The 13,215-nt window shown below is 47.4% G+C and overlaps 1 protein-coding gene across 18 annotated transcripts in view; it reads left to right on the top strand.

Annotated features, from left to right (window-relative positions):
- The window catches only part of LOC102988973 (thyroglobulin), a 144,641-nt gene that overhangs the window by 112,555 nt on the left and 18,871 nt on the right, over positions 1-13,215 (top strand). For 13 of the 18 annotated variants that reach the window (XR_003683451.2, XM_028500614.2, XM_055091243.1 and 10 more), the window contains one exon: positions 6,032-6,139. The exons of 2 other annotated variants lie outside the window; for them this stretch is intronic. Coding sequence is in view for 12 of the 16 variants with exons in the window: in XM_028500614.2 (XP_028356415.2) it covers positions 6,032-6,139 (108 nt within the window). In the remaining 4 variants the exon portion in view is untranslated. Of the gene's footprint in view, positions 1-2,542; positions 2,625-3,206; positions 3,286-3,756; positions 3,810-5,511; positions 5,695-6,031; positions 6,140-13,215 lie in introns of those variants that run through there. 3 more of the 18 variants (XR_008619509.1, XR_003683452.2, XR_003683453.2) reach the window with 3 other exon arrangements.

Genomic DNA, 13,215 nt, shown 5'->3' with positions numbered 1-13,215 from the left:
CAGTGATTCAATTAATGCTTGCTGAAAGAATGAATAAGTGAATGAATGGTAACCACATGAATGGATTGGAACACACATGGGGTACAGGAATCCTATCTTTGCCACTCCTTAGGTATGGGAACTTGACTAATTTAAAAGATATTTGTGAATCTCAGTTGTCTCACCTATAAAATGGAGATGATGATGTTTTCAAAGGGGCTGTAATTAAGCTGGAAAGATATATTATATGTAAAATTGCTGCACCCAATGTCTGGTGAAGGCTGACCATGTTGGAATAGCTAGATTAGATCAAACACTGCCAGTTGTAAAGGATCCTTTTCACAGGTCATCTTTGTGAATGCTGCCCCTGCAATTGTACAGTATACAACCTGTGCATATGTACATAGTGGGCCTGGGAGGCATTTGATCAATGTTTGCTGAACAGTTGTGTCTTAAACCTTTGTTAGATCTCTGAGGCTGGAGAAAACAGAGGATTTACCTTGATAACTCCCTCCCCAGACAGCACCAGTTTTGTCCCTGGTCCATCAAGGGTTTATTTGCTCGACTGAGTTGAAGGGAGTTAGAACCAAGAAGAAAATATGCCAACCTAGGACCTACCTTCTTTTTAATATAATATTTTCTCCAAGAGTGGTCACATTTTAACACGTGGGTAAACCAGAAAGATTTCATTTTTAAGAGTGGAAATTCAGACCATTTGCTAAGCATTTGGGGGAAAATATTTTAGACAGGTTACACTTCCTAGGAGCCCTCTAATCATTCTGAGCAGCTGACTATGGGTTAGACCATTCCTGAATGCAATCCATCAACAGTGGTAGATTTCCTTTAGTTTTATAGATGATAATAATTTTAGCTGTTGGTTTAAAAAGGTAAGACTATGTTACCAATGGCTGCACAGTTTTTTTTAATTAAAAAAATGTTTTTTAATGATCATTCTTCATTCTTCATTGATTTTTTTCCCCCCACTGTTGAGTCTGTGCTGAATTCTCTGGCCTCCTTGGTGGAACCGAATTCAATTTGCCAAGGAAGGAATCACTTTCCCTCCCCCATGAGTAAAGTCCAGGAGGGGAGAGGAGCCTAGCACGGGAGAGACTGAGGGAGGGGCTTCAGTATAGACAGAGCATCTGGCGTCATGGCAGGGGCAGTGGGGGATGAGGTGAGAGGCGATGGGGTCAGAGGATGGAGGCAGAAGTCGTGGCGTGCCCTGCTGGGATGGAGCGAGGTGGAGAGGATGAGCGGCCCGTCAGTGGGGTATTCAAGCATGTTGGAGATTCCCTCACCGTGTGGGGGGGTGGTTTATGTGCCCTCTAAGTTTCTCTTTTTTTTTTTTTTTTTTTTTTTTTTTTTTTTTGCGGTACGCGGGCCTCTCACTGTCGTGGCCTCTGCCGTTGCGGAGCACGGGCTCCGGACGCGCAGGCTCAGCGGCCATGGCTCACGGGCCCAGCCGCTCCGCGGCACGTGGGATCCTCCCGGACCGGGGCACGAACCCGCGTCCCCTGCATCGGCAGGCGGACCCTCAACCACTGCGCCACCAGGGAAGCCCTAAGTTTCTCTTTAAGTTTTCTGTTTTGGTCATTCTAACGATTGGCTCAGTTATGCTTTAAGGTGTGTTTTTTGTCTTCTGTTTTTGTGATAACTTACCCTCAGGCAAGCAGGAAGGCTCTTGGCAGACGTTTTGAGAAGCAGAAGCAATGAAGCAGAGGGGCCTTGGCACTGGGCGAATCTGGGTTTCAATTCCAGTTCTGTTCCTACTCTGTGTAACGGGCGCCAGTCACTTCACTGCTCTGAGCCTTGGGCTCCTTGAGGCAGAGTTTTCATAATATCACCTACATCCACAAGTTGCTGTGAGATCTGGATGAAGTCGGGTAGGGCAGGTGCTTAGCACAGTGCCTAGCGTGCCTAGTGGATGCATGCTGAGTGGCGACAGCAGCAGGGGCCCTACCCTCACACTGACTGGAGAGGCAGAGGGCGGGAGTGCAGTCTTGGGAGTTTGCCCTCCCGGGTGCAAGCCAGCTGTCAGACCTTGTGCAAGGTACCTACAGCCCACTCAGAGGGCAGGATGGCCTCGGTGCCATGCTCTTGTTCAGTGTCTCTAGGGAAGCCTCTGCATCGTTGGAATTACTTTACTCCGCTCACGTTGGTTGGTTCTCGTATGCATCTGTGCCTCCAAATTTCTGCCGTTTTCCCCAGCTCCCTGGGATCGCTCACAGTGACCCCGGGAAAGAGGAATTCAGATGCTCTCAGTAACCCATTTATCATGCCACCGCCCAGGCAGCTTTTGCACGTGGGTGGAATTTGGGGGGTTCCACTTGATAGGAGTCAGACTTCCTAGAGAGAGGTCAGATTCAATCCGAGCCTTTGAATTTCCACTAGGAATTCTGCTTGCAGTGTATTGAGTGATTTGTCACGAGGACATGGGCAGAGTATAGCTCCAAGTCTCGTTTCATGTGTCTGCTTTTTTCTTAGACATGTCTCTAGAAGTGTCTTTGAAGTGAGCCGGGTACAAGATGATTACTCACTAACCGCAAGTTCATAATCTCAACAGATGCTGGACCATTGCAGATGTCTTTGAAAACCCCTGCCTGAGATGTACATGCCACTAAGGGGAACCAATTTATGAGTCTGGAGTTGAGTCATGGGGAGAAAGGGGGCAGCTGTGGTGGAGTGGGGATTGGGAGGGGGCAGTCTGGGTCAAGTCCTTGGCTTGCCAATCATGAGCTGTGACTTTAGCCAAGTTATTCCCCACCTCTGATCTTCAGTTTAGTCCCTTGCAAAATAGTAATAGTGATACAATTAATGCACAGGTTGATGTCATTATTAAGTATCGCAGTGTAAGTGAAGATGTTTCATAAACTAGAATGCATCACACAAACGTGAGATATTATGAAATCAAATGCCCATTTCTTGCTTCCTATGTGATTAATTGATCAGCTAATTGATTTATTCAATAATTATTTACTGAGGTCTTGTGGTATGAGAATAATTATAGCGTTAATCTTTATAGAGATGAAAAAAGAATGAGTATCTCATTTCTCCTTCATTAATTAAAGAGCTGTGTTCATTCACTCATTCATTACATATTTATGGATTGGGCAGCTCACGCGAAATTGTGATGTTATTCCTGTTTAGCATGTAGATCCCTTAATAAATGTCAGCTACAGCTATATTACGATTTCTATTGTTAATATTTTTATATGCTATCATGATAGGTCTTGGAGAATTAATGAGAACTAAGGCAGAGTCTTTGATCTCAAGATGCTCATAACTTTAACAGAGAAAAGAACATAAGTAAGTTTTGATGCAGCATATTAGTGGAACACTAGACATATTTAGAAGATACTTAGAGGAGAAGAAAAACTACCGGGGCGTGGTGGAGGAAGGAGTCTTTCAGAGGGGTTTCCAAGGGAAGTGACATCTGAGTTGGGTTTTGAAGGATGATACAAGCTCATCATATGCATAAACTGACTTCACTTTGTAAGGGTAAACAAGGGGAATAGAGAACAAAGTCAGACAACACAGAGTGTGTTGCTAGACCGCCAGATGTGAGTTTGGGGTGGTAGGAAGCGGACAGACGAGAGAAGTGTCTGGAGAGGCAGGCGAGGGAGGCAGCAGACAGAACATGAGGAAACTTGGGGGCCATGCATTTTGCTAGCAAATCAGATAAATGCATTTACCCCATCCACTTACAATGGTAGAATCTGAAATTTAGAGTTGAAGCTAATATTCATTTTGACTTTCCTTCTATAATGACCTTTCTAGATGGACGTTCAGTCTACTGAAACACCAGTTGAGGATAACGTTGAACGTTTCAGGTCAGGTAGTCCCTTGGGTGGAGTGCCAATTCTCAAGATAGAGCATATAAGGAGGGGACCAGTTAAAGAGTGTGGGTGAGGATGGAAGTAAGATGTAAGTGTTCAGCTTTCAACATGCTGAGTTTGGGATGCTTCAGGGACATCTGCTTGGAGGTGTCTAGTGAGCCCTGAATATCTCAGCGTGAGGCTTGGGCGAAGGTCTGGCCTGGAGATACGTTTGATAACCACTGGCATGTCGGCAGTATTTTAAGTCATGGGGATCATGAGCTCACCCACGGAGAGTGTGGAGATGCAAATAGTACAGGTCAGGGACAGATCTCTGAGGAATTACAGTTTTTAAGGGAAGAGCAGAAAGAAGCCAGAAGAGCAGCTAGAAAGCTAGAAGGAGCACGTGGTGTCATGGAAACCAGGGGTGGGTCAAGTGGTCAGTAACTTCAGGGAAGATGGGGCCTGCGAACATTCATTGGGTTAGTCACGAGGAGTCCTTTGCAAATTTCACAAGGTGATGAGGGAAGAAACGACATAGTAGTGATTTGAGAAAATGGAAACTACAAACTTTCCAAAAAATCTTGGCTCTGAAGAAAAAGAAAGAGATTGACAGCTAAAAAAAGAATTGTAGAACATTTGTTAGTAACTGTCAATTTTTAGGTCATGAATCACCCATGATAATGTATTGGAAACAACATACTCCTCCATACGTACCAAATTTTGCATGTATTTTCAGGAAAACGGACCCCCTTAAACCCAGACCCTAAGTTAAGAAACCTTGGGCTAGAGTAAAGGGTTGTTTTAATAATGGAGAAATGTGTGTACGTTTTTATGCAAAGAGTGAAGTGTCAGTGTCCCGGGGTAGACTGGGCATATAGGAAGGATGGGAGTGGGCCTGGATGGGGGGATAGTCGGTAGATGGATGTCCCTGAGGGGTGAGGTCAAGCTCTTGAGCACCAGTGGGGGAGTTGGCTTCAAACAGCCACCCTTTCTCCTTTCGGGAGAAACAAAGAGGGAAAGATGGGACGGTTCATAGAGAGTAGATGGGGGGTGGGGAGTTGACGCTGACGCTGATAACGGTCCCTCTTTCTCTGGGAGGCAAGAAGTCAGGCATCTGCTGAGAGTGCAGGGGTCATGGTGATACCTAGGCCTGGGGAGAACGGAAGAGAGAGAGGACTACATTGTCAGGCTGTGTTGAGACTTCAGTGGAGGCTGAAGATCCAAAAGTTGTAAAGGCGCCAATCTGTTTGTCTCTGGGTATTTCTTTAGCCGTACTCAAGCCAAGACAAGTTGCAGAGGCAGCAGGCCCATCGGATTGACCCGACGGGGAGGAAAGGGGGCTGAGGGCAGTGGCAGAAGGGAAGTTGAAACGATGGACCAACCCATCGGAGGCCTTGGTTTATGAGCCAGTGAAGATGGATAACATGGCGGGGGTGGGTGGGTAAGAGAGTAGAAATCGCAGTGAAATTAAAGAGCTGGTTTTAATGGAATAAAGTATAAAAATGCTAGAAGAAAGGAGGATTGTGGGATGTAACAGCAAGTGTCCCTTAGACAAGTAGGGTTTACAGGGTGACGGAGCTCAGTGCCGTGCCAGGGTGTGGGATGCGATTGTGGAGGTGCTTGGCTGGAGTGAATGCAAATACAGTTTTCTGGGATTAAAGAGGCCAGGAAGCTGAGACCAGACTATGAAATGGGCCATCTACTTTCCCCATAGATGACAAAGTCCCCCAAGATTTTAGCAGGATTTGGGGTGAAGGTGAAAATTACCAGCTGGCTGGCAAAGAATTTGAAGAATGTGGGGGAATGACCAGGCATCCCTAGTTGAGGATGCGGAGAAGTACTACAAGGTTTCATAGCTAGAAGATCGTGACTCAAAATGAGGGCAGGCGACATTGCGGTAAGAACCCTTGTTTCCAGGACACAGTGGATAGGGAAGGGTGAGAAAGGTTCGGGGATTCACTGTGACAGCAGGCGGATGATTTCAGAGAGCCGGCAACCGCAGGCGGCTGGGTCAGGAGTCGGGTAAGGCGTCTCCCTGTCGAGGAGACAGCCAGGGCTTGGGTTCTATCCTCGGACTGGAGGGCAGCTCATGTTTGCCACCTTTTCGTTCTACCAAATGAGAGCCTCTTTAAAAGAATAAAACAAACGAATCATTTTGTAAAAGGACATTAACATGCCAGGTTAGGAAGGAGAACTATCGACGTGTCATAAAATTACCATATTTTACCTTCCAGATGGCATTTCCCAGGTGACTCCTCATTCCCGGAAAAAGTACGAAAACTCCCTGTCAAGTTTCCTGTTGGATTCTTGGTTCCCAGAATGTAGACCCTCCATCCGGCATGGTACATAGTGACTGAACCCCTGTCCCTTCTGTCTCTGCCTTGTGGCCCGGGGGTCGCAAACCACAGCCTGCAGTCTGTTTCTGTGCAAAAGACTTGTAAGCTTAGAATGTGATGATATAGAGAGAGATACCATGCAGCAGAGAATGAATGTGGCCAACACCGCTTAAAATACTGATGTTTATGATTTGGCTTCTAATAGAAAAGTCTTGCTGACCCCTGTCCTAGCCTGAAGACGTGCTGTCTTCTCCATCCTTCCTCCCAAGTCCCTGAATCATCAGAGCGGGTCTTTTCTGGTCCTCCTGGCCCATATAACCAGACCTAACCCCCACTGTGCAACACTCTTGACCAGGAAAATGAGGGGGTGGCAGCATTCCTATCAGTACTATTAATGCCTGTGTTTTGGTTGAAAATGCCCTGTTTTACAAGCAACAGTGTGTACGCCCTTGTGCGTTCAGCGACACGGCAGACAGAGCTAGAAGCTCTGGTTTTGGAGGTCAACACACAGGGCATAAATCTTTAATAAATGTTACTGAGTGTTTGCTATGCTCCGGGCAGTTTGTAGGTTATCAGTCCATTCAGCCCTCACCCTCACCGTGTGTCCAAGGCCCGCTGACTTTTTATGCCACGACACACACTGGGGACGATGATATGGTGTTGGGAAAACCAGATGGGAGGACCGGCACGGCTGCTTCCACCCCTTCCCTCAGGGCGGCTAGAAGGATCAATAGCAAGCTGTAACCCTTAGCATATGGGAAACCCTCTCTGTGACTCAGGTGACATCAGGTGACACGACTATTCCAGTTTACAGAGTACAGTTTACCCCATGTTGGAGCTGGCAGTGGGCAGAGCTGGGGTTTGGGCAGGCAGGGTCCTCCCTCCTTAAAATGTGCACACAGCGGTGGCCAGAACAGCCGTACACATGACTGTGTGTGGATTAAGTGAAACAACACACATAGCACATCGCAACGCATCTAGCAGATAGGAAATGGTTGGTAAACATTAGCCACGGTAGTATGTGTTATTTGACATGATAAGAATTATCATTACAATCAGTATTTCTGTGCAACACAGGGGTTCAGCAGGCTCTCTGTGAATCAAGGAATGGATGTTTTTACTGGAGAGTCACTCACTGTATTAGTTCGGGCTATGTAACAAAATACCACAATCTGGGGGTTTAAACAACAGAAATGTATCCTCTCCCAGTTCTGGAGGCTGCTAGTCCAAGATCAAGGTACTGGCATGGTGGGTTCCTTCTGAGGGCTGTGAGTGAAGGATCTGTTCCGGAACCCTCTCCTTGGCTTGTAGATGGTAGTTTTCTCCCTGTGTCTGCATGTCATCTTCCTTTAATGTCTGTTTCTATGTCTAAATTTTCTCTTTTTATGAGGATACCAGTCCTTTTGGATTAGGGACCATTCTAATGACCTCATTTTAACTTGATTACCTCTGTAAAGGCCCAATGTCCAAATAAGATCACGTTCAGAGGTGCTAGGGGTTAGGATGAATTTGAAGTGTGAATCTTGGGATTGAGGGGACACAATTCAACCCACAGTACTCACTGCCATCCCTCTGCTAAGCTCTGGAGGTGCAAAGTTAAAGACGAAAGCATGCTTCCTAGGTAGCTCAAAAATCGGTATTTGGAGGCTGAACAGAGGTAAATACGTCTCTGGGTAGTTTTCTAGGGTTATAAATGTTAAAACGGGTCCAGTAGGGTCTGCTATGTCAGGCATTTCTCTCTGAAGGTATGCTAGACCAACAGCTAGCTCTGGTCACATTTTCATCTCTCAAATAGTTGCAAAATAACAAGGGACATCTTTTTTCTTCTTTCTGTTATCAAAGGAACATCTAGGGTTTTTTGGGGGTTTTTTTTTTTTTTTTTTTTTTTTTTTTTTAGTGTTAGTGAGGGTAAAAATAGACCAGTGTGACGTGGTTCTCACTTGAAAGACGGTGTCTGTTGAGAAATCAGGATGTCTGAATCTTGGTCCCATCCAATAATGACAGCACACAAGTGTCTTCTACCATTGATGGCTCGTGGCCGTAAAGCTGCGAAAGCAGCATTAGCGAGCCTGTTATACTCTGCTGACTCCAAGGTCACTGAGGCTTGCCGGGGCCTGAAATGTTTTCCTGTGTGAAAGACCTATCCTGCTGAAAGGCTTCAAAGCGTTGATGTTTTTCCCCGGGGCCGGCCTGGGCATGGAAACCACCTCCAGCGTTTCCTCAAGCTTTTTTGATGTTCAGCACCTATCCCTTCGATAAGCCTTGAGGAACAGAAAGGAACTCTTCTTGGTTCTGATTGCAAGAAGAACAATAAGAGTCCTGGGTTCTTTTCAGTGCGTTAGAGTGTCTGCTTGTGATCTTCATTCTTGGTGATTCTTAAGAAAATCACATTGATCTTTTCATTTAAAAAATGGCTCTGTGATTATTTGAACGTTGGAGAGAAGGTCAGGCATTTGCGACTGGCTTGACATTTCTGCACTTTGACCTGATTAAAAAACTTTGAAAGGCTCTTCCCCCGCCCCCCCGCACCCCGTTTTGCAAATGAGAGAGAGGAGGGCCAGAGTGGGAACTTACCCTTGGTTACTTACCCAGCCAGCAAGCGAGAGACCTGTTCCTCCTGTCTTAACACAGGTCTGTAGTTACGTGGGTGTTTGTTTTTTGGTTTGTTTTGTTTCAGCTATTTTTAACAGCTGAAATTACTCTATCTGAGCCTTGAAATCAAAATCAAACATTTCCTTCTTTAACTGATGTCTGTGTGGAAAGGAACAAAGGAAGGCAGGAAGACAGGAAGGCAAGAAAAGAGGAAGAAAGGAAGGAAGGGAGGGAGGGAGGAAAGGGAATTAAACACAGTTTTCCATATATCGGTGGAAATTTTCAAACATATTTTAGTCTAGTGATTTTTTTTAAGCTTAGTCTACATTAAAAGGGAATAATGCTGCCTGGAAGGGAATGGAAGTACCTTGATATCACCCCAAGGCCTGCCTGTACCAAGGTTGCAGGCCGTGCTGCCCCTCCCGCTCCCTCCCCTCGGCCCTGCCCACCTCAGTGATGCTTAGGTGTAGGGGGGGGGGAGGGGGGGGAACATAATGGCCCCAGGCTGTCCCGGGTTCAAATGCTGGCTCACTACCTTTTAGCTGTGTGGCCTTGGGCAAGTCATTGGCCCTCTCTGGCCCTCATTCACTTTTCTCTTCCGTAAAATAGGGATAATGTTGTCCATCTCAGCATTGTACTGTAAGACAGAGTCAGATCATCTTGAATTTGCCGGCCCACTAGATGGTAGCACATGTTGCCAGTCTGTCCCCATCACAGAGGAAAGGGCTGTGTGACATGGGTGAGTCTCTCTTCCCTTCAGGGTCACCCTTTGCCCTCTGCTAATGGACAGGCAGGGCCACGTTCTTCTGAAGGCGTGTTCTCCTCCAGGGTCTTCAGACCTGTTGGTGAACTATTTCATATGTAGGTTGTTTACAGCATGAAAGAGTCATCAAGATTCCACACCGTAACACAGGTTTGTGTCAAGGGCTGGGAGGGAGTGCATTTGCTGCTGGGAAGGAGGTCCCAGGCTACAGCCAGGCAGATGGAAACCATGCTGGCAGGGTCTGAGACCAGGCTCTGCCCTGCGACCTTGGGGGGGTGCCCTGTGACCTGGGGGGGAGTGCCATTGTGACCTTGGGCAGTGCCCCGTGACCTTGGGGAGTGCCTCTGTGCCTTGGGGGGTGCCTCTGTGACCTTGGGGGGTGCCCTGTGACCTTGGGGGTGCCTCTGTGACCTTGGGGAGTGCCTCTGTGACCTGGGGGGGAGTGCCATTGTGACCTTGGGCAGTGCCCCGTGACCTTGGGGAGTGCCTCTGTGACCTTGGGGGTGCCTCTGTGACCTTGGGGGGTGCCCTGTGACCTTGGGGATTGCCTCTGTGACCTTGGGGAGTGCCTCTGTGACCTTGGGGGGTGCCCTGTGACTATTCCTCCCAGTGGCTCATTGCCTCATCTGCTATGACTAGGATGGATCTGAGTTAACATAAGTAACTCAAATTGTGTAGTAAAGCAACATCTCTTTCTACTTATGATAGTACAATGTGTTTGGTGTATGGGTGACCATGGCAAGCACCCAGGCCCACCATGTGAAAGTGAGAGGGGTGCGATACAGCTGAAGACCTCAGCAGACTCGCCCTGTTACCCCGAGGACATCGGGCAGTGGGTGTCGTAATCAGATTTGGAGGTGACCCCGGTCGCAGTGTGTCGACGGCCTGAGAAGGGATGAGGGGGCAGGTGACAGGGAGGCCCGTTTGGGTCTCAGTAACTGGAGCATCAGTAACTGGAGTGAAATTGATGAGGCCAAAATCTAGGTGGAAAAGAAAGGACCGTTCCCAGAGGGGCTGAGGAGGCAGAATTGCCAGGACAAAGTGAGGGAGAAGGTGATGAAGGCGGTGGGGTTTCTGGGTTGGGCAACAGGGTGGGGGTGGGAGCGGTCCCTGAGGGAGAAAGAGCACAGCGCGGTTGTGGGAGCAAAGAGCGCGATGGAGGGAGGGGACGGCGATGGGGTCGTCTGGGGCGTCCTGGGCTCACAAAACCTTGAAATGCTGCTGTTTCTGAAAGTGGCCGTATTCAGCAGCAGGCCTCCTGGTCAGGCACGCGTCCTGTGTCCGCTGTGCTAATGGCCTGACCAGGAGTCCCGGGGCCAGAGGCGGGAAGGGAGGTGCTGACAGAGGCCCTCCTGGGGAGGAAGCCAGGTGTCCTGGGCCAAGGCCGGGGTGAGGGGAGGAGGCAAATTCAGGAGGAGGGTTTTGAGATCACCAACAGTGATCTGTGCTCCTTTACCCCTTAGAGAACTTCCCCCGGCACCTCAGTCAGGCTCCTACCTCTATAGTTTCGAAAAGACAGTGACCCAAACACGGCAAGAACCGAGCAACTCAGCCCAGAGAGAATGGGAGCGGCTGATTTCCCTCATCCTACCGCGAGCAGGCTCTGTGCAGCTCACGCACAGTAGCTCATTCATTCCCAATGCCCATCTTAGAAGAGAGCATCTGGTAATATACCCATTTTACTGATGAGGAAACTGAAGCTCGGAGAGGGTGAGTGGTTTGCCCAGAGTCACGGAGCTGCTAAGTGGAGGAGCTGGGATAAACTCCTGGAACCTGACTTCTTAAGCAAGTACGTGTCATTTATGCCATCATGAGTTACAGCTGCTGGATGGCATGTATTCCCTAAAACTGGAATCTACTGTGGGCCTGTTTCCAAAGTAGCCACAGAGGTATGAGCCTGAGCTTCAGCTATGTCTGTGAGTTACATTCGGAGTAGGTTCAGGTCCTGTTAGAAAATAAATACACACAAATACATAGCTTTCCTTTTGGTCAACTGTAACCATTTAAAAAAATATAATGGGATGGGCTTCCCTGGTGGCGCAGCGGTTGAGAGTCCGCCTACCGATGCAGGGGACGCGGGTTCGTGCCCCGGTCCGGGAGGATCCCTCGTGCCGCGGAGCAGCTGGGCCCGTGAGCCATGGCCGCTGAGCCTGCGCAGCCGGAGCCTGTGCTCCGCGGCAGAAGAGGCCACAGCAGTGAGAGCCCCGCGTACCGCAAAAAAGAAAAAAGTACCTGGATGGTCCACTCCCGGGAGAGGCCACAGCAGTGGGAGGCCCGCGCACCGCAAAAAAAAAAAAAAAAAAAAAAAAAGTAATAATAATGGGAAACAATCCCTTTCCATTCTTAATGACACCAAAAATTAAACAGAATAAAATTTAAAATCTTTTTCTCAAATTGATTTTTCCAAATAACATCCACAAAATGTTTTCTTGAAACTTGACGAAGTGATTTTCAATTTCATCTGGTAAATAAACAATCAAAAATATTTTTAAAGAAAAAATAATGTGGGAAAACTTTTACCATTTGACGATAGAATATAGAATAAAGTGACTCTAGTTTAAGCAGTTTGGGAATAGAGCCAGAATTAGCAGAGATGAATGAAAAAGAATTGGTACTCACCAAAGAAAACTCATTTACATATAAGGACTTAATATATGATAAACATGGCATTTCAAATTCAAGGGGAAGTGATTTTCTTATTTATTTTTTTAGCTAGTAATTGGCCGCACTGGGCGGCTCGTGGCATCTTACTTCCCTGACCAGGGATTGAACGCAGACCACGCAGTGAACATGTTGAGTCCTAACCACTGGACTGCCAGGGAACTCCCAACGATTTTCTTTTTTAAATAAGTGATGTTGACAATGCAGTCTGTAAAATATATTTTAAACAAAGGAAGAAAAAACTAATTAACAAACCACAGATGCTGCATTTCGGAGCAGACTGTCCCTTTGGGTGAGTCTGAAAGCTGTCACCATCTCATTCACCCGGAGAGGAGGTCTGCCTTGGAGTAAACCATGGATTCTGAAGGAGTGGGGCTCAAGTCCAAGCACTGCCACTTACCAGCTAAGCACTTTGGGTGTGTTTACTGGATCTGTTTCCTCATCTGTAAAATGTGCACAGTAGTGACGCCCACAGCATGGGTTATCGTGAACATTAAATAGCAATGGTATTGCGAGGTTCTTGGCAAATTAGTAAACTCCTGTGAAATGCTACCAAGATCACCCAGCTTTCATGCTTCACTATGCTTTTGCATTCACAAAGAACTTGTTCTCAGAATTTTCATGAGATGCATGTGGAACCCCAGACGTTAGATTCTGCATGGCAGCAATGGCTCATCCGGGGGTCCTGCCAGCCAGGGGAGGGGGACAGTTGCGGGATGCGGCAGAGAGCTGACTCCAGGCCCTGGGATGGCGACAGATGAGCTGACTCTCACTTTGGAGGTGAAATTCACCCTTTAATTAGAGCGCTTTCCCCTAGACATCAACCTAAATAAAGGTGGAGGGCAGCCAAGGCTTCCATTTTAAGACCATAATTGGCAAGTTCCGTCCTGAAATCCCATCAGAACTCTTCTCTGAAATTGCAGTGTGCTCACCATCTAAAAATATGCACCTCGGTTTGGACGTGTTGCAAAAATGCCACTTGTAATGACCATGAAAATAGCAACACGTGGAGGATGCTGAAGGAAATGAAAGCCCAGGGTCTCTTACAGGGAAGCCGTGTCCCAAG

The sequence above is a fragment of the Physeter macrocephalus genome, chromosome 15, assembly GCF_002837175.3.
Source record: "Physeter macrocephalus isolate SW-GA chromosome 15, ASM283717v5, whole genome shotgun sequence".
NCBI classification, from domain to species: domain Eukaryota; kingdom Metazoa; phylum Chordata; class Mammalia; order Artiodactyla; family Physeteridae; genus Physeter; species Physeter macrocephalus.
Note: the sequence above shows the minus strand (reverse complement) of the source record. Positions and strands in the feature narration are given on the sequence as shown.